The sequence below is a fragment of the Scatophagus argus genome, chromosome 3 (assembly GCF_020382885.2).
Source record: "Scatophagus argus isolate fScaArg1 chromosome 3, fScaArg1.pri, whole genome shotgun sequence".
Lineage (NCBI taxonomy): Eukaryota > Metazoa > Chordata > Actinopteri > Scatophagidae > Scatophagus > Scatophagus argus.
This window is the reverse complement of record NC_058495.1, coordinates 17,211,055-17,236,388: the sequence shown is the minus strand read 5'-3', so window position 1 is coordinate 17,236,388 and position 25,334 is coordinate 17,211,055. Positions and strand designations below refer to the sequence as shown.

General features: G+C 42.2%; 3 protein-coding genes across 8 annotated transcripts in view; 1 reads left to right on the top strand and 2 right to left on the bottom strand.

The window, feature by feature from the left end:
* The window catches only part of LOC124056645 (histone deacetylase 7-like), a 37,135-nt gene extending 33,692 nt beyond the window's left edge, over positions 1 to 3,443 (top strand). For all 5 annotated transcript variants that reach the window (XM_046384287.1, XM_046384286.1, XM_046384288.1 and 2 more), the window contains 4 exons: positions 413 to 546; positions 625 to 709; positions 2,288 to 2,435; positions 2,521 to 3,443. In XM_046384287.1, coding sequence (XP_046240243.1) covers positions 413 to 546; positions 625 to 709; positions 2,288 to 2,435; positions 2,521 to 2,563 — 410 coding nt within the window. In that variant the 3' untranslated portion in view covers positions 2,564 to 3,443. The remainder of the gene's footprint in view (positions 1 to 412; positions 547 to 624; positions 710 to 2,287; positions 2,436 to 2,520) is intronic.
* A 1,626-nt stretch (positions 3,444 to 5,069) lies between these two features.
* Positions 5,070 to 11,774, bottom strand: twist3. The gene is made up of 2 exons (XM_046384291.1): positions 10,607 to 11,774; positions 5,070 to 6,171 (listed from the first exon to the last, which is right to left on the bottom strand). Exon 1 carries the CDS (start codon positions 11,485 to 11,487, stop codon positions 10,915 to 10,917), a length of 573 nt encoding a protein of 190 aa, XP_046240247.1. The 5' UTR covers positions 11,488 to 11,774; the 3' UTR covers positions 5,070 to 6,171; positions 10,607 to 10,914.
* Positions 11,775 to 20,580: 8,806 nt separating this feature from the next.
* Positions 20,581 to 24,828, bottom strand: LOC124056644 (heme transporter hrg1-A-like). Of its 2 annotated transcripts, none has more exons than XM_046384283.1 (3): positions 24,386 to 24,828; positions 22,413 to 22,580; positions 20,581 to 21,786 (listed from the first exon to the last, which is right to left on the bottom strand). In XM_046384283.1, exons 1-3 carry the CDS (start codon positions 24,513 to 24,515, stop codon positions 21,650 to 21,652), a joined length of 435 nt encoding a protein of 144 aa, XP_046240239.1. In that variant the 5' UTR covers positions 24,516 to 24,828; the 3' UTR covers positions 20,581 to 21,649. The 2 variants fall into 2 exon arrangements, with proteins under 2 accessions (XP_046240239.1, XP_046240240.1); XM_046384284.1 differs by having other exon boundaries at positions 22,413 to 22,533; positions 24,386 to 24,521.
* Positions 24,829 to 25,334: the final 506 nt, after the last annotated feature.

The following is a 25,334-nucleotide window of genomic DNA, read 5'->3' as shown; positions in this document are numbered from 1 at the left end:
GACGACACTGTGTAGTGAAAGAGTTTGGATCAAAACTAACCAAACCTTCCCGTATGCACCTACGAAGACAAAATTTGTTTGCGCGATTATTCGGGAAAATCTTTTGGGAACTGCCTTTTCATTTTTAAATAAAATGTAGACTCATAACTCTTACTGTTATGAGCACTGATCTGAATAGAAGTGAACAGCATCTACGAGGCACGGGGCGCCGCTCTGTACGAAAGATGATGACACCAACGCGTAAACACTCGCCACAAGTTTGAGGCTTAGAGGCTGCTGTGGAAAATGACGTAAACTGTCACCGAACGAATCCTTTAATGGTGTTGATCAGTGTGTGTAGAGAGAAACCCCAACCTGCCATTACCTGGTTCAGCCTGTGTAATGTGTGTGTCTGTGTGTTTTCCTCTACCAGGTTTTGGCTTTCTGACCCGTCAGCTGATGTCACTAGCCGGGGGTCGGGTGGTCCTGGCTCTGGAGGGGGGACATGACCTCAAGGCCATTTGTGATGCTTCTGAAGCTTGTGTCAGTGCCTTGCTGGGCATGGAGGTAGGTGTGTGTGTGTGTGTGTGTGTGCATATACAGTAAAGAAGATGTTCCATCCCCTAACCACTTGTTGCAATCCAGGTGGAGCCTCTGTCTCAGTCCGTGTTGGACCAGAAGCCCTGTGAAAATGCCGTCCAGTCGCTGCAGACAGTCATCCAGGTTCAAGGTGAGACCTGACACCCACCGTGAACAATATCAACATGCGTGTTCTTGAATGTTTTCCTTTGAATGTTGTTGTGGCAAGTCTTTCATCAACAAAGAAATTCCAACAGCGAGTGGAACAACCGACAACACAATGTGCTGATTAGTGAGTGAAAACCCCAGTCAGAGGGGAGAATGTGAGGGTTAGGTGTTAAATAAATAATTTTTTTGAAAAAAGAAATTTGTTTTAGTGAAAATATATAATTATTTTTACCTGTGATTCCTCAGCAGACCAACTAAATTATGTTTGTTTATGTCTCTCAAAGTTTACTTAAACGCCCTCAGGGTCGGTCAGAATCTGCTTCAGTCGACAAAGAAATGTCACAGTTTTAAAATATAACAATAAATTTGAGAGAATAATCGGCTTGTGGCCAGGTTGATGGTTTCTCAGGAACTGATTTATGTTGGCCAAAGAAACACACCTCTTACTGGTGCACCAGGTGAGGTCATACCACCATATAGGATTTCACATCATGTCAGCGCAGTCCCAAATGACGATGAGGCATCTGTGGGACCTGTACAGCATACAACATGCTCAGTCTTTGCACCTTAAGTTAATTCTGGACAAGGAAGACGTTTCAACGTCAACATCATTTCATGACGTCCGAATAAATGTTTTTACAAAAAGCTTTTTGTATTTGAAACCAAATCTTGTTTGCTTCTGATGCCACTTACTTGTTCTACTTTACATGAAAAACATTCTTGGTTTGAGAACAATTTTTAAAAAATGTTTTTCAAGTTAGGCACAACACTTTCTGTTTCACTCTCTGTTACTTTTATGTCTGTTTCTCCACGTAGCAGCAGCTCGCTGCGTCTCCTCATCACTCCTGCTCTCTCTGGCCACCTCTCCTCCTTTACATCCCTGTCTCCCATCCCTCCCTCCAGCCGTCCCACACACAGACAGACAGACAGACACACACACACGCACACACATGCAGGCACACATATACACACTCAGCTGCCCTGGCTCTAATTATCTTCAAACACTTCTCTGGCACACGACCTTCGCAACATCCCCTCCTGATTGCACACAAATGTTATCCCAACCAAATTAGATTAATTAAAAATATTTGCAAAGCCACAAGAATGTTAAGCCTGTGATTTAGGACCGGGGTGAAATATATGTGAGTTGCATTGCACAGCCAGAACACACACGCTCATAGATGAACACATTTGCAAACACTGATTGATTTTACTTCCACTGTGTGTCACAAGACTCCGGCCTGGAGACCTTGAGAGAACAGATTGAACTTGAGTTTACATTTCTGAAATGATCAAAATGGACATTTAGCCCGGGGGCTGTTTATAACACAGTCAATGCTCATATTCAGATCAAACAGCTACAACTGGTGGATCAAACACCAAGTGCTGCTTTTTAATAATACAATGCAGACACTTTGCCCAAAGAACCATTCAGGATGAAAACAGCATTGAAATACAGACATGTGAGGCCATTAATCTCTCTCTCTCTCTCTCTTTCTCTCTCTCTCTTTCTCTCTCTCTCTCTCCCTCCCTCCTTCTCACATCTTCTTGCCTTCTGCAGGTAAGCACTGGCAGAGTGTGAAGGACTCGGCCACCACAGTGGATCTGTCCTACCTGCAGGCGCAGAGACGACGACTGAGACGAGACTCGGACAGTGAAGCTGTCACCTACATCGCCTCACTGTCCATGGGAGCTGTCACCTCCGACAGGTAAGTACGATGTCACTTTTAATATCTTCTGCTGTAGCACCAGTTTATCTAATATAAAATCTTTTTCTTTCTCTTGTTATTTAAGGAAACAGTCAGAAAAACTGACAGAGCAAGGTGATTCTCTCTGAAGAAACGCTCATGAGAGTTGCCTTCAGCCAAGTCTTAGTGAAAAAACACACACACACACACACACACACACACACACACACACAGCTATGCATTTGGACCATCACTGGAAGTAGATGTCCTCCTCCTCAGTTTGACCACTGTATTCATTACCTCACAAAAACTCCATTACAGCTGGCTGCTGTCAGACCACTTCGATTCAGACACACAACATTCACCTGGACAACATTTGTGTTGTCACGACGCCTCTACACGTCACCGAGCTGAGAAAAAAATTCCAAAGAAAGATGGCCAGGGACCGATTAATGAAGACTTTCTCATATCTTACTTTCTCTAAATTCTCTTATGGCATTGGGAGCATTGCGAGCACGACGTAGCATGAACACACACTTGACAAAGCACAGGTCTGCGACTTTAAACATTCACCTCGCAAATGACTCACACAGGACCCGCAAGAGACCGCTTGGACTGCCGTAACCTTGAAGGAGGGGGTCAAAGGTCACCTCGACTTAACTGGAGCCAATCAGTCAGTGCGGAAGGAGTCGTCCCTGCTGAACGTGCCGGTGAAGGAGAGCAGAGCAGACTCGTCCCGCTGCAATGATGTCATTTGTCTGTATGTGACAAAGATCCCATGAAGGAAAAGATCAGGAGTCTCTGATCGATTTGCACTGTACAGTTCTGTAATGTGAAGTGGATGAGACGCATCAGCTCTGTTGACTATCAGACATCTTGTTCGTTCATACTTTTAGTTTATTTGAATATTCATTCATTTGACCTATGGCATACGTTTTTGTGAATGTCAGCGCGAGATTTATTATTATATATTTTCTTTCTTTTTTTAAAAAAAAAAAAAAAATCCAGTAAGAGTGAAGCTACAGTAAAGAGATGAGATACATATGTTTTGTATTGTTTTGTATGTCCACATATTTTCTTAAATCTTTTTTTTTTTCCTTTCTTCTTTCTTGGCTGGTTGGGCGAGCACATGCAGCAAGACTCAGATCACTGCAGTTATTGTTATGGCTCCCCAGCAGATAAAAGAAGACACGACAGTCTTTGTAGAAGTGCATCTCAAATGTGTAGACATACTGTAGTGTGTATCGGTGGCGTGAGTCACAGTGTAGAGTTTATACCTCTCACACGCAGAAGCGATTGTATATGAGACCACAAAGATCAATTATTGTCTTTCAGGAAATGGATTTAAACATTTTTGGATGAGACTCATTGAACGACTTCATGAGAGTCAGAAGTTTCAAGCGCACTCGCAGTGCCCTCAGGATGGGCGGATCAAAAAGACTTGGGTCTTAAAATTAGAACTTATCAAATGTTTGTTAAGTGGACCAGAGTGTCTACCTGTGGATGAGCATTCCTGCTGTATTTTGTACATTTATTTTATTCTTGTATTTCTTTCATTACAAGGACGAGTTTCATCTTTCTTTGTTCGTCACCGATGTAGCTGCGTTATGTTTACCGTCAGCATCGGGGATGTTTTGCTTCCCCGGACCAAACAACGACATTTTAGCAGTTAAGGCGGAGCAGTAAGACTGAGATAGCCGAATGTCCTCACAGTGCAATTGGACACAGGTTAAGTGCAACCAAAGTTTATGAGAACAATGTGCCGTCTCTGGACTGGCATGGCTTAAAGAACTTCAAAGACTGTGGAGAATTTGTGAATGTTTCTCTTTTTTTCTTTCCAAACAGTTGAACAGCACCAAAAGCACAGGATGGACACGTAAACAAATTCATTTCTCAAGAGAAAAAAATAAATAACTACGTGACTTCTATTTATACATTCAAATTCTGTGCACTTTGCATGTCTAACACAATTTTGACGGTGCTATGGACAACATTTTTTAAGTGGAGTATGTCTGTAGATTTTGTTTCTTTCTTTGTGTTTTTAACGTAATGAAAATGTGAAAGCAAGTTATGAGAGTGTGGAGCAGTTTTAGCTTCATTTTATGCAGGACAGTCGGACAGTGTAGCTTTACTCGGTTTCAACGTTCATGACAGTGACCTGACGTATCTGATGTCTTATGTTTTGTCTTAATTCATGCAAATGACTTATTTTTGTATTTCAAAATCTTAAAAAAATGAACCCTGTGCATACTTGGAGACCAAATTAATTAATTATGTGCCTTGAAGTATCATGCTGACCAACCTGTATGGAGCCTCAACAAACTGGATCAAAATTAAAACTGCAGGCACAGTCCAGTTTTGTCATAACTGACTCTCTGATTTTATTTCTGTACAGTGTACATAATGACTTTGTTTTGGGGGTTTTTTATTGTTTGCCTCTGACATTTTACTATTTTTGTCTTCAAAAACATCCTTAATAAAGGTAAATTATGTACATTTGAGCGAGTCATTTATTTCTATCAGCCTGCTCCTTTCAACTTTGTTCATTCTGTAACATTGTATCTTAACAAATTCACCACGACTTCCTCTCATGTCTGAAATGCTACAGAACACTGCACTTTATTCTTTTGATTATTAAAATACTGCACTCATATACAGCATCGAGAAAAGTTTTATTGTCCACAGGAGCTGACACAGTAACGGTTATCAAAAGCAAATGCAAAACAGCACAAAAGAAACACGATCAAGCATTAATTAGGCTATTTATGGTTTCAAATGAATCTTCTGCGGTATGGATGGATTCACTTCATGATTTTCGACATTTTGTAAGAAACTTCACACTTTTACTTCTGCATTATTCAGCGAAAGCACTCCGAGCAGGTTTGCAAAGATATCTCTTAAAGCTGCAGGAGAAACACAAACAATCAGATTTTCTTGCATTTTAAAATAAAATTTTTCTGCAACCCTCACCAATAATAGAAACACTGAAGTGAACGTAAACAAAAGCGGATTAGTTGCTGATTTGTAATGAGTGGTTTAAGACATTTTCCCATGGACATTTTTCATTAAAGGCGAGTGTAATGCACGAGCAGAGTTAAAATAATACAGTGTGAGTACACCAAATTCACAAACAGATACACTTTGAACCCCCCCCTCCCCAAATACACAAAAAGCTATCAAGTTACTACAGCACAACAAAGTAGAAGATCTGTGTCAGATTCCTCGTGCTTTTCTTTTTCCCACAAGACGGGGCTTTGAGAGCCAGCGCCATTAGCTTATTAGCATTTTAGCTGTAAACATTCATTGGCTGTGACCGCCCTCTAACCATCACTGTGCCATTATCGTTAGTCATCCTAATGTCTGTCTGGCAGTGAGTCACCCAACGCGAAGAGTCGGAGTGGATGATGGTTACCACGGTGTTACCCAAGGCACTCAAACCAGCAGCCATTTTGTTTCATTGTCAACGCAGGCCAGCTGTTTTGTTTTGTTTTGTTTCCATCACTCAAAGTGTTCGTCGCTTGACTGTCGTGTCTCCTCACCAGTGTTTCAGAAACACAAAGTGAAAAGTCAAGCTGCATGAATACATCTCAGTGTCCTGAGTCAAGCACGTATCCAGAAAGAGATAAAAAAGTTTTGGTTTTTTTTTTTTTTTTTTTTTTTTTAGAGGATTAAAAAAAACGGGCGGCGGGGGGGTCGTCTGGTGAGGCAGCAACACATTTCGTCTTTGAGCGGAGAGAATTTTCCATTTGTCGGTTTTCTGCAGAGACCAAAAAAAAAAAAAACAGATATGACACAGTTAGATAAGTAGACTTTTCATGCTTCATGCTGTGTCTGAAAGTGGTGGCACACAGAAAAATATCTTTGAGAAGCGTGCTGAGGTTTTAAGTTGTGTCTACAAACAAACAAACACTTTGGTGGAAAAATCCCTACAGCTCTTTCACTTCTCCTCTCTTGTTTTAACAAGCAAACATTTCGTCTGGAGCGTTCTCAGTTCTCCCTAATTACAGTGTGCCTTTCCATGCTTCAAGGAAGACACACAGAGAGAGAGAGAGAGAAGACGTCCAGCGAGAAAGGGTCAGGTTTAAAGTATGTTTGTGGGTGTCGTCCCATCACATGACTTCCATTATCCCGTAAAAGCGTGAATGTGTAAATTGTCATGAAACGTAACAAAGTGCGGGGAAACCTCTGTTCTGTTCTCATTTTATCTTTCTATTTAAAGTTACAGTGCTAAAGATTTTAAAGAAATCAAACATGCATTTGCAGTAGCAGCAGCCATTTAATGTAACAACTCTATATTGTAGTTTTTAACAGCAGTGGCCAGTGGAGTCCGCCACACCTGCTCTGGATTCATGCTGAGAGCTTCATAAGAGACAGCAAACCTTTAAAAGATGCCACTGGAGGTTTGGATTTCTTTTTTACTTTACGCGTGAGAAAATTGAAATAATAATCGAAACCTTTACTTTAAATCACATATAAATGTTTGTGTTTCCGTGAATTGTGGGTGCATGCAAACGTCTGACAGATCCCGCTGCTTTTTGGACCGGATTTATGTGGCGTTTTGTTGCCTACGTGTCAAACCAGAAGTCGTTCTTCTGGCTTTGTGTCCCCTGCAGCTGTCTGAGCAAGGTCAGCACACATACAGATGAACGCACGAGCACATGTGCAGCCGTCAAATGTACACACACACACACACACACACACACACACACAGGAAGAGAGACAACCCTCCCACCTGTGTTCGAGTCACACTTTGGCTCTCTAAAAATAAAGATGACTATCAGAAGCCACAACTTCTGGATGAGGCTTTTAAAATGCAAATGAGCCACAGAGGACTTTATATCTGGTCCCAGATCAGTCCGGAGTGACAGCCAGAGATTTATTATGCACAGAGGAGCATCCAACAGCTGGTCAGCCCAAACTGTAAAACCCGCCCACACACACACACACACACATGTATGAATGCAGCAGAGGTTCCAGCAGAGGAAAAAGCAGTGACAGGCATTTTGATTGTAGTATAAACAGTATAAACATAAGAGAGATTATTGTTTTTTGGGGGTTTTTTTCCCAACTCTCACACAGAACAATCCTCTTTCTTCTCAAAGTCTCATTCTGAGCCAAACACCCACACTGCCTAAAATCGTGCTCATCAAAAAGCACAAAACTGTTCAATGTTCATTCAGGTTCACATGTGTGTGTGCGTTATACCCTCAAGAAACATATTAAAGGCTTTTCTACAATATCGAGGATATTTTTCATGAATATGCTGATGGCGTAAACCCGAATCAAACCAATGATCTGGTTACTTTCTTATTAAAGAGCTGTGTAGTGGAACACCTTAAAGTTTACCGCAATCTAATACATCGACACGAATTACAGCCTCACAAAATGAGATCTTTCTGGTTCAGTCTGAAAACAACAACAACAACAAAAAAAAAACAAAACAAAAAAAAAACAACTGATCCACTTTCCGCCGTTCAATTACTGTGTCCACATGAGAGGACACAGAGGACAGGACAAAGAGAAGCAGGATTTTTAAGCTTTTAGAAAACTCAAAAATAGGCTGCAATTTAGTATTTGGACATTCTGTAGGTATAATCTGATACACATCATTTGATGCATTTATAAACCCTATTTTAAATTTCACCACACACACACACACACACACACACACACACACATACGCACGCATGCATACACACTCTGTCTTTAATGTTTCTCAGATTCCTTCTAACGTCATATGAGCATTCAGGTCAGTTTCAGGCCTTGAATTTCTTTGTGTTTTGATGGCAGCCCCTGCAGAGCTGATGACCACAGGCAGTGCAGGCAGAGTGGTAGGCAATAACTACTGCGCTGCGTTCAAGGACACTTCGCTCCACGTGCAGGGGCCTTGGCATTCAGCGACTGGAGCCCTCGACGTCTGCTGCAGAGGCCACTGGAGGTTTGGTAATAACGCAGAGTGGAACACCTGCAGTGTGCACATGGCCGGAGGCTGTGTGTGTGTGTGTGTGTGTGTGTGTGTGTGTCTGGACAGTGTAATGTATGTGTTGCATGTAGCCTGTGGAGTATTACTGGTGATATCATTTGTGATTCACTGATTCCTGCGTGGTGAATAATGTGTTACCCTGTGCAATCATTTTTATGCCTGTTCAAAAATCCGCAGCGGCGTGTGTGCCTGTTTGAAATGTGTTTACCTCGACCTGACATCAAGCTCGCGACAAAGTGTGTGTGCGTCAACGCGGACTCATCTCCACACAGCCTCTGCACCTCAGCCTGTCGCTCTGTTTTCATTTCAAATCTTATCTTGTATGTTGTCATTTTATTTTGAAGTTTTGAGTCCCTGGCTGCCCTTTCGCAACAACAACAACAACAACAACAAAAAATATACATGAAACTTTAAGTCTTTTAAAACTAAACGCAGGAGACAGGAGAGATAAAATCACTGAAACACCCTCTGCAAGTGTATTCCTGTTTACTAATCTGCAGATGTGCTCATATATACACACACACACACTGGTGCACACTGCTGCACAGGTAATTAAAGCTCAGCACACACACACACACACACACACACACACACACACACACACACACAGGCCCTCATGTGCCTGACCCCAACCCTGGTGAGCACACCTTCCTAATACCTCACAACTGTTTCCAATCTAAAGGTTCCTGCTAGTCTGGGCCCCGGCGGGGCCTGATTGCACGATACAAGATCCTGAGGAAAGAGGGCAAGGCTGAGAGAGAGAGAGAGAGAGAGAGAGGGAGATGTGCCTCCACTTATTTCTCTTTCTTCACCCTCTCTTTCTTCTTTTCATGCTGTACCTGTGCTGGAATGTGGCGTCTGTTAAAATGGCAGGAAAAAACAGACCCCCGTGGGAAGCTGATCCTACAGATTCTGGAGGACAACATTTGTCTTAAACACATCAGAGGTGTGTCAGACACCGGAGGGGTTAGATTATGGTGATGATAACGTGCTGTTGGTTCATTTTGAAACGATTAAATCAGCCTTTAATTAAATTCTGCCTAAGTTATCTTTAATGCGACTTATTGTGTTTATTAATTGTTAGTCAAGCTAACATGTGGCTGCTGATCCCAATGTTTTTTATTTCTTATTTATTTTTACTTTGTCATCACATTTTTAATTTATCATTTAACTTTAATCTCATCTTTTTTTGTATCCCATTTTGTTTTTATTTTTCTAATTTCATGTGAAACATTTTGTATTCCTGTTGTTGGCTGGGATCTGGTTTTTGCTTTTGTTTTGTGCATATTTTTTCAAAATGACTTTATTTGACAGGAGCAGTCTCTTGACAGCATTTTGTTTACTTTTTTTTTTGTATGATTGAAAATGAATATTTTAACTTTCTTGATGTATTCAGCCAAATCAGCTTTATGTATCAATAAAGAACCAAATAGGCAAAAATTAACATATCATAACAATATTTCATTTTACCAAATCAGTAATAAAATATTTTCAGCGGTTATTTTGATTATATTTTTTATGTAACTATTGAAGATAGCGTATTCAGTTGTTTGAACAAAACATTTTTTCCATAAGAATTTCAGAATTACATAATAAATAATGTGTATTATATTACAGCTGTGATGATCTTTTTCCAAAATATTATCATACATTTGGAGGTATAATTTTTAGAAATTTACATAAAATTTTAAAAAAGTTTAAAATATACAAAGTTCATGGTTTATCTGTATATCTAAATGCAAGGATAAACACGAGGGCGGCCACCATGTGACGTGTGATCACACACATTTTAACCAATCATTTCATAAATGCATCTGCTTTATAGAACATGTTTACCGTAAATCTCTAAAGTCTCCTTTAGTCTGAATGCATCTGTGACTGAGTCTTCCACAGAAAGTCTTTTCATAACGGGCTGCATGCCTCACAATGATTTATAAAATCAAAGTTTAGAACATACTGATGTTTTTATTTCATCTTTTATTCTTTTATTTTAACAGGATACTTGAAGAGATCCTTTGAAGCACAGATTTGTAGAACGTTTTAGCGGCTCTTTGTGATATTTATCTGTCGAGTTGTGGTGAAACACTAATGAATCCACTCGTGTCCATGTGCAGATGTCACGATGAGCGTGTGCACACGTGTGCATGTTTGTATGATTTCAGTGTGTGTGTCTGTGTGCCATGTGTGCGTTTGTATATTTTGTCCATACCTGAGGGGCTGCAGCGGAGCGTCTTGTTGCGCTGGACTAAAGTGTAGGACAGAAAAGGGACAGTAGTGGAAGCAGAAAAAAATGAAGTGGAAAAAGGTGAGCTGAGAGAGGTTTTAGTTGCAAGGAGGAGACGGAGTGAACCATTATGGTGCACAAAGATCGAGAACTAGAAGGTTTGGTGTGAGAAGATCAAGATCAGCCTGGAAAGGAAGAATTCAGAGGTTCAGGAAATGGGTGCTGACACAGACAAAGGCGGTGGGATGAAGATGTGGACACGAGGGGGTTTAGGAGAGAAGTCTGAAGGGATCCTAGTGGCTGGTGGACATGGCCCAGGCCCCCTCCATCCTCCAGACGGAGAAGGCGTAGCTCAGTCTTTCGTGGGCCAGGTAGTTGCAGCTGGCCAGCTTGGCGTCCATCTCGTCGCTCTGCAGCACTTGGTAGAGGAAGTCGATGTAGCGCGAGGCCAGCTTCAGGATCTGGATCTTGCTCAGTTTGTCTGAAGGTAGCGTGGGGATGATCTTGCGTAGAGAAGCAAAGGCGTCGTTCAGAGACTGAGTGCGCTGGCGCTCCCTCACGTTGGCAATGATGCGTTGAGAGTGGAGGTCCTCAAAGGGCTGATCCAGCCTGGGGGCCAGCGACGTTGGGGCCAGTGACACAACTGTGGAAGGGCTTTTCTTCGGCCTCTTTGGCCCTGACGGCAGTAGGCTGTTTGGGCTGCCGGTGCTACTCTCCTCTGCCTGACCAAGGCTGTCCTTCTTGGGGTAAGGGGAACGTTTTCGATTTCCTGACTGGTGGGTCTTCTTCGATCCTCTTTCCAGTTCCTCTTCGCTGGCCCCGAGACCTCCTTCAGGGGAGTTGGTGCAGGACACCTCTTCTCTCATTGTACTGTCCACCAGCAACCGATTAACCTCCAACGGATGCTGTGATGCTCTTATCAGGCCACAGCAAATCTAAACTTGACGAGCTTGTTTGACCAAAATCTTCTCTATTGTCAAAGAAACTTACGGCTTCTGAAGCTCCATTGGGTTGGGCGTCGCTCTGGCTGTCCTATTTCCTGGTTACCTTGTTGAATCTCTCACTTTCACATTCCCCTCTCAACCTGGCAGACAGAACAACAACAAACCATCTGACAGGCAGGTCCACCTCTGCCTCTTTTATACCCAAACGCTAGCCCGGGGCCTGCGGGCAGTTCTCTTTGGCTCAGCGGACTTCCAGTGGGCGTGGTTGGCCGGGGCCAGGCCGAGAAGCAGGAAGTGTGCGTTAGCTGGGCGGGCGAAAGAAGAAAGGGGTAAGTGGCTCTCCCAGCCAATAAGAAGAGCTGTGTCTAATGTTGCAGGGATGTCTGAGGCTTTATGGGTTCCAGATTCGGGCTGGAGCGTCAGTCTACATGCACCCTTGTGTCTGCATGCTCGTTCATCTATTCATCATAAGGACAGAAGTCATTCAAAAGCTTTATTTTCCACCAGTAATCAGTGTAAACTTTAAAACTAAATATTTATTGTGAAATATTTTAATAAACACACATTCTTTAATGTTTTTTAACTGCAACGATTTTGCAACATAAAAGTGGCAAATCATTTGTATTGATGTAGTGCTAAAAGTTTTTCATTTTGGCCTTTAAAATGAGAACAAGAGTGACAAACTTGTCTGCTATGATTTTTAGCATACTGACAAAACAAATCTGTTAAACCAATGAAAATACTGCAGAATAAAAGGCTTATTGAATTATATGTGCTATAGATTGAACAATGTACTTCACGATGTGGAATTTATATTTAAAAATAGCACATGTTATAAATTTTGCATGACAGACCATAAAGTCTTGAAAAAATGAAAATGATAAAGATTTTTCATAACACTGTTTGGCTGTATCGGTCTTGAGTGGATCTGTGAGATTGTGCAAGCGTACATCCTGGAAACAATTTCCCAAGATGAGCTTTTCCCTGACATATGATTGTCTCTGTCCCTCATTCACGTCCACTGACATCAGCTATCCAACACCTGAAAAATGGAAAAACTGACCTGCATACAAGATAATGAAGGAGGACGTCACATGGTGCTTTATAAATAAAAGTTCATGGAAGCATTGCCTAGTGTGCGGGCTCCTTCCTCGCATTTATCACCTTTGAATGTGCGTGTTTTTGTAAACTTTTGGTGCTTGCATGGTTTAGAAACGTCCCAAACAAATAAACACCCCTAACATCGCCGCTGAAGTCAGCTGTCCCAGCCGTCCACGTTGGGTCGGGGAAAGGAGCACAGACAGGACCCTAAATAACCCCTGACCTCAGTGGCCCGGTGACCTCAGTCTGCAGAGGTGAGCGAGCACCTAATTGTGCCATCCACGGCCTCGAGGCAGAGCCGACACATGTTCCTCCACACCGCAAAGCCATGTGGGTCTGCAGCCACTTAAACACATTTTCTACACGCTGGCAGTCATGACGCAGCGCGTGGGTCTTCCTGAGAAAATGACAAGACAGGAGTCCATGGGGACTTATGTTTGTCCAAGCTGTGTTTTGTCACTAACGTGAAGTTACTTAAAATTTGAACAAATGACTAAATCTCTTAGAATCCGGATCAGTTTCCCAACATCGTGTCTGTTTATACCTTCATGCGTCACGACATGAGTGACTCATGTGTGCATCACTGCAGAGAAATCTTGCACGGAGTTTTCCTCATCTCCAGGCTGTAGAAATTTGGTACTTTTTGATGACAACATGCTTAATGATAGCCTTTACGTTTAAACACCTCCAAGCATTTATTTTGAATTTTTTTTTTTTTTTTTTACAAGAGTTGTCCCCTCTTTTCAGTTTCCAAAAACTGATTATAATTTGGTGTCCAGAGATGTTACATGAGGACGCAGAGACAAGATGTTCGGAAACTTGTATTATTTACTAACAGAAGTTTCCTGGGTTGCAACTAAACCTCATATCATTCTTGACACGCTGCTTGACAACTTCTAGCCAACAATTTGGGTGTGATTACCACAGCATTTGAAGGAGCGTATGTGCAGAGAGCAGTTCAGAAGATTTTTGATGAGCCCCATGATTGCACTGGTTTACATTTCATTCAGAGAGGGATGTTGAAGGAAAAGTAGCTTGATCCCAGTTGGGTTCAATCAACTTGGAAGGAAAAAAAATACTCATCTGGCCATCAAAGCAAGGCCGTGGACAGAGACAGTGAATTATATGAGGTTGTATTTACATAACAGGCCAAGTCATTCCAAGGATTAACTGGTATTAGAAGCGGGACTCACTGGGAGCTCTGGTGGAGACGGAGGAGGGACAGGAAAGTCACTGTTGCTGAGGCTAATCGCGGGGGAACCGCTGCTTACCTTTAGTGAAAGCGTGGCTTCAAGCCACCATCATGGAAAAAATGATCTAACAAAGCGAGTAGGCCTGCAGGAATGTCGTGGCGCGTAGAAGAATAGAAAGGGAGAGAAAAGAGAGAAGAATAAGAAAAACAGGGGGAAAAGAAAAGGAGAAGAAAGGAGAGGGAGAAGGGGGGAGAAAAGTGAGGCTGTCCAAACAGAACCAGATGCAGGAGTGTGGAGGCTCGTTTGATCTCTGTCCTCGTAGGCTGATTGATGTTGCACATTTCATTTCCTTGTCAGAGTCTTGACATAATGTTTCACTAAGCACTCAAGTCCTGCTCTCATCTTCGTTTTATTTCCATGGGGGTCATAATTAACTGTTTCTGGAGCTGAAAATAGATCATGCACATATCAGTATATATCAACATATATTGACTTACACACACATACGTGGTGGGGGTGGGGGTGGGGTGGCTTGGATATCAAAGTAGACTTATGTATTGTCTGTTTCTGTTTCTGCAACATATGGTTTGCTCCTGACTGAAACACTGCACTGAAGAGCGGCCATCTTTGTGCTTTTGAAGTTCTCCAGAAATAAAATAAAGTTTCTTTAAGTTTGTAATGCAGTCAATTCAATTACCGTCACACACCGAAAGGTCGAAACGCTGCGGTGACGTACCGAGCTGGTAGGAACGACGGGTGGTGTGACCAATCATAAATGATGTGTTTGGAAATCCACACCGGCTTGACAAAACGAACTAATCATTAGAGTCCCCCACACCTTCACCCTGGCAGTTCCTTCACCCTCCTTGCTGCTGTTATTGATGTTCACCCAGAGCACACTACACCCTCCTACACCCAATACACCACCCTCCTACGGCTCCATGTCTCCCTAGGAGCCTGTAGTGGCACAAAGACAGACATCTGGGACCCATTTCCCCCCCTGGAGAAGCCCTTCCTGTGGGGTATCCACTTAGAGGGGTTCTGCAGGAGCGGGGGTGTGGCTGGGGGCTGAAAGGGTGAAGGTGCATGTTATGTGGGGGATGGTGGTGATGGGACTGGGTGAATGGCGGTGGAGAGGTGTGGATGATTAGCAGATCTAATGCAAAGTGTGCAGGGGTGCAGTTACTGTGGAAATGTTTGACCGTCAGTGAACACTGAGTGAAGAGTCGAGTCTTCACCTTAGCCTGATTTTTGTCACTGATGACCTGTTGAACAAAAGGAGAAGTTCAGCATACGGTCTGGCTCTGTGCAATGATACACATCAGCCATCCAGCACATCCAAAGCTCACTGATTAACACAAAAATAAAAGAGGAAAAAAAGACAAATTGTACATGAGAGCCATGCTAGCTGTTTCTCTCTGTTTATAGTGTTTGTGCTAAGCTAAGCTAAACTAAGCTGTAAAACACAAAGGTGTTCTTAATTTCCTTGTGTTTTGTCTGTCCGTATGTGTTTTCTCAAGCTGCGGTGCATTGAGCTGTCTCAGCCACCGTAGAGAAGGAGTGGTGGGTGTGGGGGGGATGTTTGTTCATGCTAGACCTGTCAAAATCAAATCTGATCAAACATAACCCACACAGTCCTAATGAAGCAGATCTTCTTAGCGCTAGCCTCTCAGTAAATGAAAACTTTCTATGCTCGTTGCTCTTTCAGTCACGAACATTTGATGTTGCAGGGATTTAGATTTGAGCTTTCAGGGTCTTGAAACTGCTCAGTAAATCAAAATTCAAACAGCCACGACAACATAACAACTGGCAACCTCCATCAGCTGATGAAGATCGTGTGACACAAGTGAAAACTACAGGACAGCAACTAAATGGGCCATGAGTTGAGACTGTCAAACGTGTATAAACACCAAAAAACAAAAAAGTGCAAAAGTCTGCGTTAAAAACACTTGCTTTCCCTCGCTGCGTGTAAGCCTGTATTATTCTTGTTTCGCTGTGACTTATCGTCTTGTATTAGACCGTAATTTATCATAATATTTAGTGCTCAAGCTTCCTTCAAATGTCTCTGCTTTCATGTGTAATTTAGCCAATATCCTGCTCTGGCTCTGATTACAGTGTTTAAATGCTGGGGTTCGTCCATGGCACATTACAAACAGTCCCAGTGGAGCTCACAGCTGAGCCGGGGATACAGCATGCTGGGCTGCTTTACGCCGAGCAACAGGTTACACTAATTCTGGGCTTCATCTGGGACATCCAGGGAAGAAGCAGTGCATGATGGTTACGAGCAGGCAGCCACTATGTGCCACCGAGACAAAGTCAAGTTTCAACTTTCTTTACAAAGAGCTTTTAGGTTAGTTGTAATAGCCATCAATGGGAGCACATTTAGGGTTGCCATGTTGTTAAAAAAAACAAACCTTTAAATACAGATTTCAACTGTGGTATTAGTTATTAATACACAGCAGCCCTTTTCCAGAGGATTTGGTGATTGTATGTCACAACATGACAGGTCAAAAATAGTTAATTCTAGCTGCTTTAAACTTTGAGGCACCGGTAAATGAACTGTTAATGAAGTTATTAGCCACAAGAAGTAAAGTCTTTGTAACAGGTGCCTCATCGCAATCCAGGTTTGCTGGGCACAGAAACAAATGACATATATTAAATATACAGTTAAAGGCACACATAAACTTTTAAAGATTGGAGGCTAGATGTTTGTGTGCGTGTGTGTGTGTGTGTGTGTGTGTGTGATATAGGAAGATAAGAATAAGTCCTTCTATCAGAGTTGTTGCTGTACATCACAGGCAGAAGAAAACCACCGCTTATTTTCAGATAATGCTGACTCTGATGTGCTGGGCAGAAAGATGCTGACGTGATCAAGCGCCACATATCGCACATCATCACATGAAAGTCATTTTCGCTGCTGAGTCAGCCGTTCAAATTCGACATGTTAGGTTCACTTTCTTTGTAAACACCATTAAGACTCCCAGTGAGTCAGCAGATCAGAGCTGACCATGTGGCCGCTCGGGTTGGAAAATCCTGCTTCAGTGTGAACTGAATACTGTTGCTTTTTTTTTTTAACTAAACTTGTGCACCTGAACACTGACAACAAAACAGAGGCAAAGTCATGATGAACAATAACAATGTAAAATGCAACAAAAGGTCACGGATAAAAAGGAAATCAAAACCACCATTATGTTCCCTTGTTGTGATTGAACGTTAGGCACAATGTGCTCTCTGCTGCAGTGCATCTGAATACATCAATATTGGAAGGCCAAAAAAAAAAAACCAAAAAGTTTTGGACTTTCTGAAAGCATGGCTCCAAAAAGGCCCACATCATAAATCAATCTGAACATAATTTCTTCAGATAAAGAAGCCTGTCAGATAAAGAAGGGCGTCAAACACTGCTGTCTCCAATCTCGCACTTCAAACACTGGTTACTGGAAGCAGTGTCAACCTGGGATCTCCAGGATTAGGTGCTATCACGCATCCACTCCTGTCAAACGTACAGTGAAGCACTGTCTGCAAGGTAGAGAGGAATGCTGCGTTTCTGCAACAGAGCTATTGCATTAGAAACATCAACAGAGCCGGCTTCAAAGGGGCGCGCCTTCACATTGAATCAATCCCCACTTCCATTAGATTAGATGAATGTACCAAAGTTACATTGCGCTAATGTTTCTTTATGGTTTCTCAAATCCCTCGCTCTGGTTCTGGTTCCCCCCGTGAAGCCACTTCAAACGGCCTCTGCCATGGCATATCCCTTTGTGCTCTAAAACAGCAAATATGTGTCTCTCTAAAATGTTTCAGATGCGAGTTCGCAGTGGTCCCAGAGACACAGACAGCATCGCACACAGAAACACACACACACACACACACACACCAAAAATAGCTGAGTGTGAAGTTAGGACATCTAATGTGCTGTTAACAGGCAGCTCTGGAGGGAGAGTCTGACTGACTGACTGACTGATGGGTGATGGGAGAAGCTGGCAAAGGAAGACAAATGTGGGGGGAAAAGGGGGGAAATGAAAGGCAAGTAAAAAGCAGATAATGTGGGAGAAAGTTGCAGCAGTAAATCAGTGTGGTAATAAGGAGAGATGGGAAAAGAACGGGGCTGCAAAGGTCTAGGAACATGTGTTTCAGTTTGTAAATAAAACAGTAAATTGCTATGGATATTGCTTAAATATCTGTGGGCTTTGTACCACGCTTTGCGGAAGTTCCTCGGAAATCATTCTGGGACTGCCTTCTTAAAATGCCAAAGCGGCTTCTTAATGTCAAAGAGGCCATCTGGTTCTTGACCAATTCAAGATGTTTTCTTTTCATTTAGTGTTTTTTTTTTTTTCCACCCTCCTGATGCTTCTTTTTTTAGATCAAATGATTCACTTTTTGTATTAATGTTCATATTTCACGATGGGACTGTTAGCCAGCTCACATCACAGGCAAAGCTGTGAATCCCAGTTCACCTTTCATTACCGATGGAAAGCAATGAAGTACTTTTACGCAAGAACAACTTCAAGGAACCAGAAGGAGATGCGAAAGATTTTATTCCACTGCGTTTATCAAACAAATACAAATACTTTGAAGATCAACAACATAATCAACTTACAGAATATGACGCACTGGTGTTGCAGGTTGAACGGCCCAGTAGTATATATAAAGCAGCTAAAATTAGCTTCACAATCACAATTACTAAAATGTTGCTTATGCATCAGTAATATTAACTGAGTACTACAGTGAAAATGAGCTGTTTTGCCACCCAACATGTACTTTTCATTTTGATACTTTTAATAAATTTTGTTGCAAACACACTTCAACTGAATTAAAATTATGACAGCAGATCTTTCTATTTTAATTAAGAATTTATTAATGAAAACCAAACGTAAAAGATGTCAGTGCTTCTTCCACAACTGGTTTTGGTAAATCAGTAAAACAAACAAACAACACAAACAAAAAACTACAAATACCCAACACAGGGAATACTGTGGAGGAAATACTCAAATTAATTACTCCACTTCCAACTTAAAGCCTTATATTTACAGAATTATTACCAAAAACAAACAGACAACTTCAAGTCAGAGCCTGCATCAGTGTTGCAATATCATGTAACTCGATTGTGGTGGTTTATGCATTAATACGTCAGCAGTACTTCAATACTGCAGTTGCAGAGCTAATTTTAACTACATTCACTGTTGGGTGCTTTAATCTATAATACAAATGAAACTATAATCTAATGGTAAGAAAATAAAAATTCATCTGAAAGGTAACTAAATCTGTCAAGTAAATGTGAAGAGTCCGGCTTTCGCGTCTGAGCTGTAGTGGACAGAAATACCCAAGTGAAGTACATTAAAACTGTACTTTCTACCACTGATTGACAGACAAAGTCGACGTGTCCCTGATAAAAGAGCGTGAAAATCTGCTGCGACTTCTCATGTTGGTGTCAGCAGGTCACAGAACGCGCAGGTGGACGCTTTGTTCTGACATCCTGTGCTGAAAAGGTGTACATGTGTGCACTGCAAGAGGACTAATCTCGCCTGAAGGTTGTTTGTTACAGATCTGGATTCAGCTGCTGCCGCTCTTTAGTATGTGATTATGCAGGATGTTTAGGATAGTTGTGTTGTTTGAACGTATAAACTCTTGTTTCCAGGCTCACCGCACACCGCCAGACTGCCAGTCAACACTGCGGACAACTTCCTTCCTTGATTTGGGTAGAGAGGAGTCCCATAATTTAATAAAACGAGACCCCTCCCTTTCTTTACATACCGCACACACTCACACACTCACACACACACACACACACATTTTACAAGCTGGTGTATAAAGTTAATAGGACGCATTTGGTTCCAAAGCCCCCAGCTCGCTCAGTGGAAAGTGAACCGGATTGTTTTTCAGTTTCTTAATGTCGAAGTTTATAACAGCCAGATAAAAAAAAACGTTGCCATGGTGATTTAACCACAACATTGCAATTACCTTGATGCAATGAGACTCTGGGGGCTTACAAGCAAGCCAGTGTAATGCAATTAAGATATAAGTACCACCAAAAATGTCCTTAAAACACAGAGGAAGGATGCAGGAAAGCAGCACAGAGTGAAATAATGATAGTGAATTTTTAAGGATCAAAGTTGCCGATACTTCTAGTAAATATTAAACACTGTGCCAGATTCACTTTCCTTTATACTTTGCTTAGTAGGAGTTTTTTCCTTTAACAGCTGCAGGGTGGGTTCAAGAGTCACATTTTTCCACCAGATATTGTCCTGGTAAATGAACAACTTCATGAGTTATAAAGCACCAAACAACTGATTGCAAAGGAACAATTCGGTGACATATTTTTCACATCAACTTCAAAGTCTTTCTATCAGGCAGCTGCTTTTTTTAAAAAAAAAAAGACCAGAAATTCTCTGTGCCCACCAACATCTTTCCCTTCGAGGGACAAAATAAAAGTGTGGATGTGTGGAACAATTGCCTGACTTCAAAGTTCAGCTTTCTGACCTCCGTTTACTGTTGTAATTGTGCAGTGCTGTGGTGCGTTTTTCTCTTTATAAACGTGGCTCAGGTGGGTGGGAAAGGCGGTTCATTCCTTTCATGGCGCAAATCTCTCTCTAATGGCCAACAGTGACCCTCCAGCCCCAGGCTAAGTTGGAAGAAGAAGGTGTAGCACCTTCAATCTGCCTCTGTGACACTTTCACACCAAAGTCACAAAGCTTATGAAAAAAAAAGCTCACCAATGCACAGGGGAGGTCAAAAAACAATTTATTAATATGACTGTCAGGTACACTCTTACACAAACACACACTCCTACATTCAGTCAAGTGATACGTGTGTACGCGTCATGTCTTTCTTCACATGTAACATGAGAACACTTAAAGGAAATAAGAGACAATAATCTCACGAAGCAACAATAAAATGAATGGTTACGATGAGGTCAACACAAAGCAACATGAATGCACATTTGTGGTATCACTACTGTCAGGAATTAAAGCCCACACTTATTCCCTTTGAGTGTTTTACCACACGAATAAAAATAATTCAAAAAAAATATATCATTCTTAACATTAAAAATGCCCCTTCAAGGTTCAGAAGTACATCCAACCAGGACGTGTGTCTGCATATGTGTGAAAAATTGCACATGAAAGCCTTCATATTGATGCTGCGGGACTGGATGACCTGCCCACGTAAATGACCCTGTGGGACATCAACTTTAAAGTGCCGTGTTCACCGCAGCGCTGTTATATGCATATTTTATCACCTGACTACTGTGTGTGCAGCTGGCGATGGAAAAAAAAAATCTCTTCACTGAACCAGAAAAAAAACCCAGAATACATAGGATGTAAACTGGGATGTCAAGTAGACATGCTGTACACTGTGTTTAATTGTTGAAAGGGTTGCACCCTCTAGTGGCTACCATGTGACATTGCAAGTGTTGAAATGCAGCAAGTCTCCCCACTGAGTCATGGTTAAAAATGACAATATTTTGGTTTTATTTTGTCAGGAGGAAATTGTGCAAATGCATGACTAAGCAGAATATGAAGGAAGTGAAAATGCATCAAGGACCATAGAAAATAGGGCCAGATTACAGAAAACAGAAAACCCTGCATTAAAAAGGAAAAAGGGAGGAGGTCTGGGAGTCAGCAGGAGAGTAACCAAGATCAGACTGCTCACCCGCAACATAAGGTATTTCATCTTATCTTGGGATTCCTCTGCATATCTGCTCCGCCATGGACTGTGACACTCTCAGGCTGGGAAGCCAGCACAGAGCGTGAGCTCCAAAGTCTGTGCAGTTACTGATTGAACTCAAAGTGCTCTTAGAAGTCACTGAGGATGCTAATATCGGCAAACTCCTTGCGGTAGCGGTGAGAGCACAGGGAGAGCAGGAAGGACCACTTGAGGCTCATGAAGCTCCACACACAGGACAGGTAGAGACTCTGAGGGTCAGTCAGGGCTGTGGGAGGGAGAGACACAGATCAGCCTTCAGTGCTTCAGTGCCCCTGCCCAAACATGCAGTGAAATGCACCGCAAAGATCTGTGCAGAATCCCTATGCTACATGGCTAAAGAGCATGAAGACATCCAAACAAAGTCTGTGGGCTTTACACCTAAGTGTGAGTGCTCAACATCTTGATCTCAAACCACAGCCATTACTCTGCTGCTTATAACAGCTTCAAAGTTGTCTGTGAAAGCTTTCCACAAGCGTGAAGTTGGGAATCTTTGAGAGCTGCTCTTGAGAGACCCCATGATTGATCATGTGGTTGGGTGCTCTGAGAAGGAAATGAGGATTTTACCCTGCGTCTGAAATAATAGTCAGTCATGAAAATGGAAAACAGAAAAACAGAGACAGATGACAGAAACTTTCCTGCTGGGAGTCTGAATGAAGATGTGCTGATGTTGCCTTTCAGTTATTTTGTCCTAACTTGTCCTGAATCTTTCACTATGTTCGCTCATTGTGACCATTTACAGCATTGCATGCTTTGTTGCAAAACACTTCAGCATTTAGCATGTGTAGCAGTGAACATCCGCTGTAAGATATAAATCAGCTTCTGAGTGAAACAGAAAACTGATAAAGAACTTACACTCCTTGTTGTTGATGGCAATGGACAGAAAAGTGATGAAGGCCACGACTGCCAGCAGAGAGAAGAAAACCCCGATGAAGAAGAAGAACTTCAGTCCCTTCAGCCATGTTCTCCAGTAGTCCTGCAGATACATGATGTGAGTGATCAGGGTCCAAAGTGCCAGCACACCTGAGGGACAAACAAAGCCTACGAGTTAGCTTGCAGTGGTTGGGCGAAGAGCTCTTTGGTTCCCAGTCATCGAGGTCTGCTCGTCGGTGTTGCCCTCAGCTCAGTGTTGATAAGGGTCCCTCCCTCTGCCAAGAAGGTGGACGACATTTTAAGCCTTGTTTCTCGTTTCAGGAGAGGCACAGAGCCAACATATGGCCTCCGGCTGCTGGGTGCACTGACATCAGCAACAGCAACCGTTCCTCTGGAGTAACCCTTTAATTGTGCGCCTCTGCAGACTCTGAATCAACAGTTTGAGCCTTTGCAACAAGAGGCACCAAAGAAGAATCCTAATCTCTGAGGCCAGTTTCTCTGGGCTCTAGAACCCTGGAGAAACAGGGCTTATCAAATCTGATGGCATGCTTCTCCTAAACTGAGCGCGAGTGAAAGTGTACAAGGAGCTACAACATCCAAAACCACAGTTTAAAAACAACACACTCGCAGCTGATATTAACTGATCATATGTAACAGCCCCTGATCATGACTCAAGTGGGGTGAGTGACAAAGCAATTTACCAGCTGCTGAGTCAATAAATCACACTTCTGCCTTCATGTTCCTTTTTTTCCCCTCCCCTGCACCCACAGTGTCGTGAATCTCCGCCACATGTAAGACTTAATAAGACTTTTCACCAAACAGTAACAGCCCTCACTGAGTCTGACACTTTTGGCTTATTTTGTTAGAGGGAAGAAAGGATAAAATCATTTATCTTTATTTGAACAGATTGCAGCCAGAAAATGAAAACATAACCCCGGGAGTGTTGAGTTCAAGTTGGGTAACACTTATGTTTAACAACCAACCGATCACAGTACATCCTGTGAACCAACGGGTGCAGAAGCCACAGATATGACGAACTAAACGATGGCTCATAGGTCAGATCTAAGGACACCCATTACATAATTGTCCTGAAGGTCAACCGTTTCTTCGACTGCACAAGACCAAAACCTTTCATTTAATTTCTCCACTGTGGGACGATTCTTATCTTATAAATCACAAACCTGTGCCCATTGTCATGTGTAATACTGCTGTCTTACCACAGCAACGTTTAGTCTCCACTAATAACAACCAGCAACTTGTAGTATTTATACAATACAGTTGTATGCATTTTTGTACCTTCCAAGTAAACTGCAGTTTCTATTCATCCAAGTACAATATGAAAATTGTAACTGAAAGATTGACTGTAAAGGTGATTTATGTCTGCAAAGAATGTACAAAACACTGCTATTGTCCTTTATATAATTTCTATTTTAACATGGGAAAACGCTAAATATGTAGTGTGTGGCCAATGCTTTTTATCTCTACTATTATTCTAACTAATATAATGGCTATTTTTCTTTCATTTCTAAAACAGAATTTGGTCATTTTAAAGTCAAAACCGGACATTTGTGCGCGAGAAAAGTTGAAACCAGTCAGTTGAGAATGAGACGGTGCAGAATATCCCTTAAAAACAACAACAACAACAATAATCATAATGATAACTTGACTTAATTGCATGACATTTGAAGATCAGTTGACATCTTTGCGCTTCAAAAAACAGTTTGAGCTGTGAACTCTGTCTAAGAATAGGCTCATTGTGCAACCAGTAGGTGCAGTAAATGGGGCACCTTCAGCCCGAGGAGGCGGAGGTTTGGTGGCGGCGGCGGTGGTCGCCGTCACGGGTGTTTAAACTGAAATACAAACACGCACACGACGGGACACCTCTGGCTTACTGTCACACACACACGCTGAGCGGGGAAACGCGCTGTCGCAGGTACACACAGTGTTTACTTTACCTGACAGTCCTCCCATGGCTGCAGTCCACGGCTGTGTGAACGCGATGTTCCACACCAGGAAAGAAGAAAATCCAATGAGCACACCAAACGAGGCATAACCGATGCTGATGTATGTTTTATTGACACCCATTATCACAAAAAAAACATAAAACAAACATAAAAAAGGGTGACAAAGTAAAGGTGAGCACAAAGCGTGCACACCAGCACAAGACTGAGTGAGAGTGTGTGTGTGTGTGTGTGTCAGAGAAAAAGCAGCGAGCTGCTAATTTCAAAACAACTGCATCCGGTTAATCTTCAAACTGGCCAAAGAGGACAAAATGTGTCAAACTGTGTGTATCCTGCTGACTAATGATTACTGTCACACACACACACGCGTGGTAGGCGTGAAACATGACTAAGCGTTTCTAATGAGAAATGTTGTCTTTTTATTCAGTCCAGTTGGGAGAAAAACATGCTCCACGGTACGTCACCTGATATTAACCAACGAGATCCCGCCCAGTCGTGCAGTTTATGTCGGGAATGAGCGACCACAGCGCCCCCTACAGGAGAAGAGGAAAAACAACTTAGTTACAAAATATAGACAGAAGTATTGGTACACCTGACCATTACACCAACAGGGACTTTAATGACATCACATTCTGAATACACAGACAGCTTTCCACTCTTCTGGGAAGGCTTTCCACAGGATTTTGGAGGGTTTCTGTGGGAATTTTTGCCCATTCATGCAGTAGAACATTTGTGAGGTCACACACTGATCTCGGACCAAAAGGCCTGGCTCACAGTCTCTGTTCCAGTTCATCCCAAAGGTGTTGGATGGGGTTGAGGTCAGGGCCCTCTTGTGTGTGATTCTAACACCTTTTCCAAATTTATATAATTCTCACGGATTCTGATTTATAATTACAGTTTGAGCAGTGTTAACTCTTTAATAGTGTTGAATATTTGACACCCT

Bases quoted from the DNA above. Each gene is read 5' to 3' on its own strand.
- LOC124056644 (XM_046384283.1), bottom strand. From the start codon at position 24,515: ATGGGTGTCAATAAAACATACATCAGCATCGGTTATGCCTCGTTTGGT. The intron at 22,581-24,385 runs GTAAAGTAAACA...TTTGTCCCTCAG, and splicing joins AGCCATGGGAGGACTGTCAG to GTGTGCTGGCACTTTGGACC. The intron at 21,787-22,412 runs GTAAGTTCTTTA...TCCCTCCCACAG, and splicing joins TGCCATCAACAACAAGGAGT to CCCTGACTGACCCTCAGAGT.
- twist3 (XM_046384291.1), bottom strand. From the start codon at position 11,487: ATGAGAGAAGAGGTGTCCTGCACCAACTCCCCTGAAGGAGGTCTCGGG.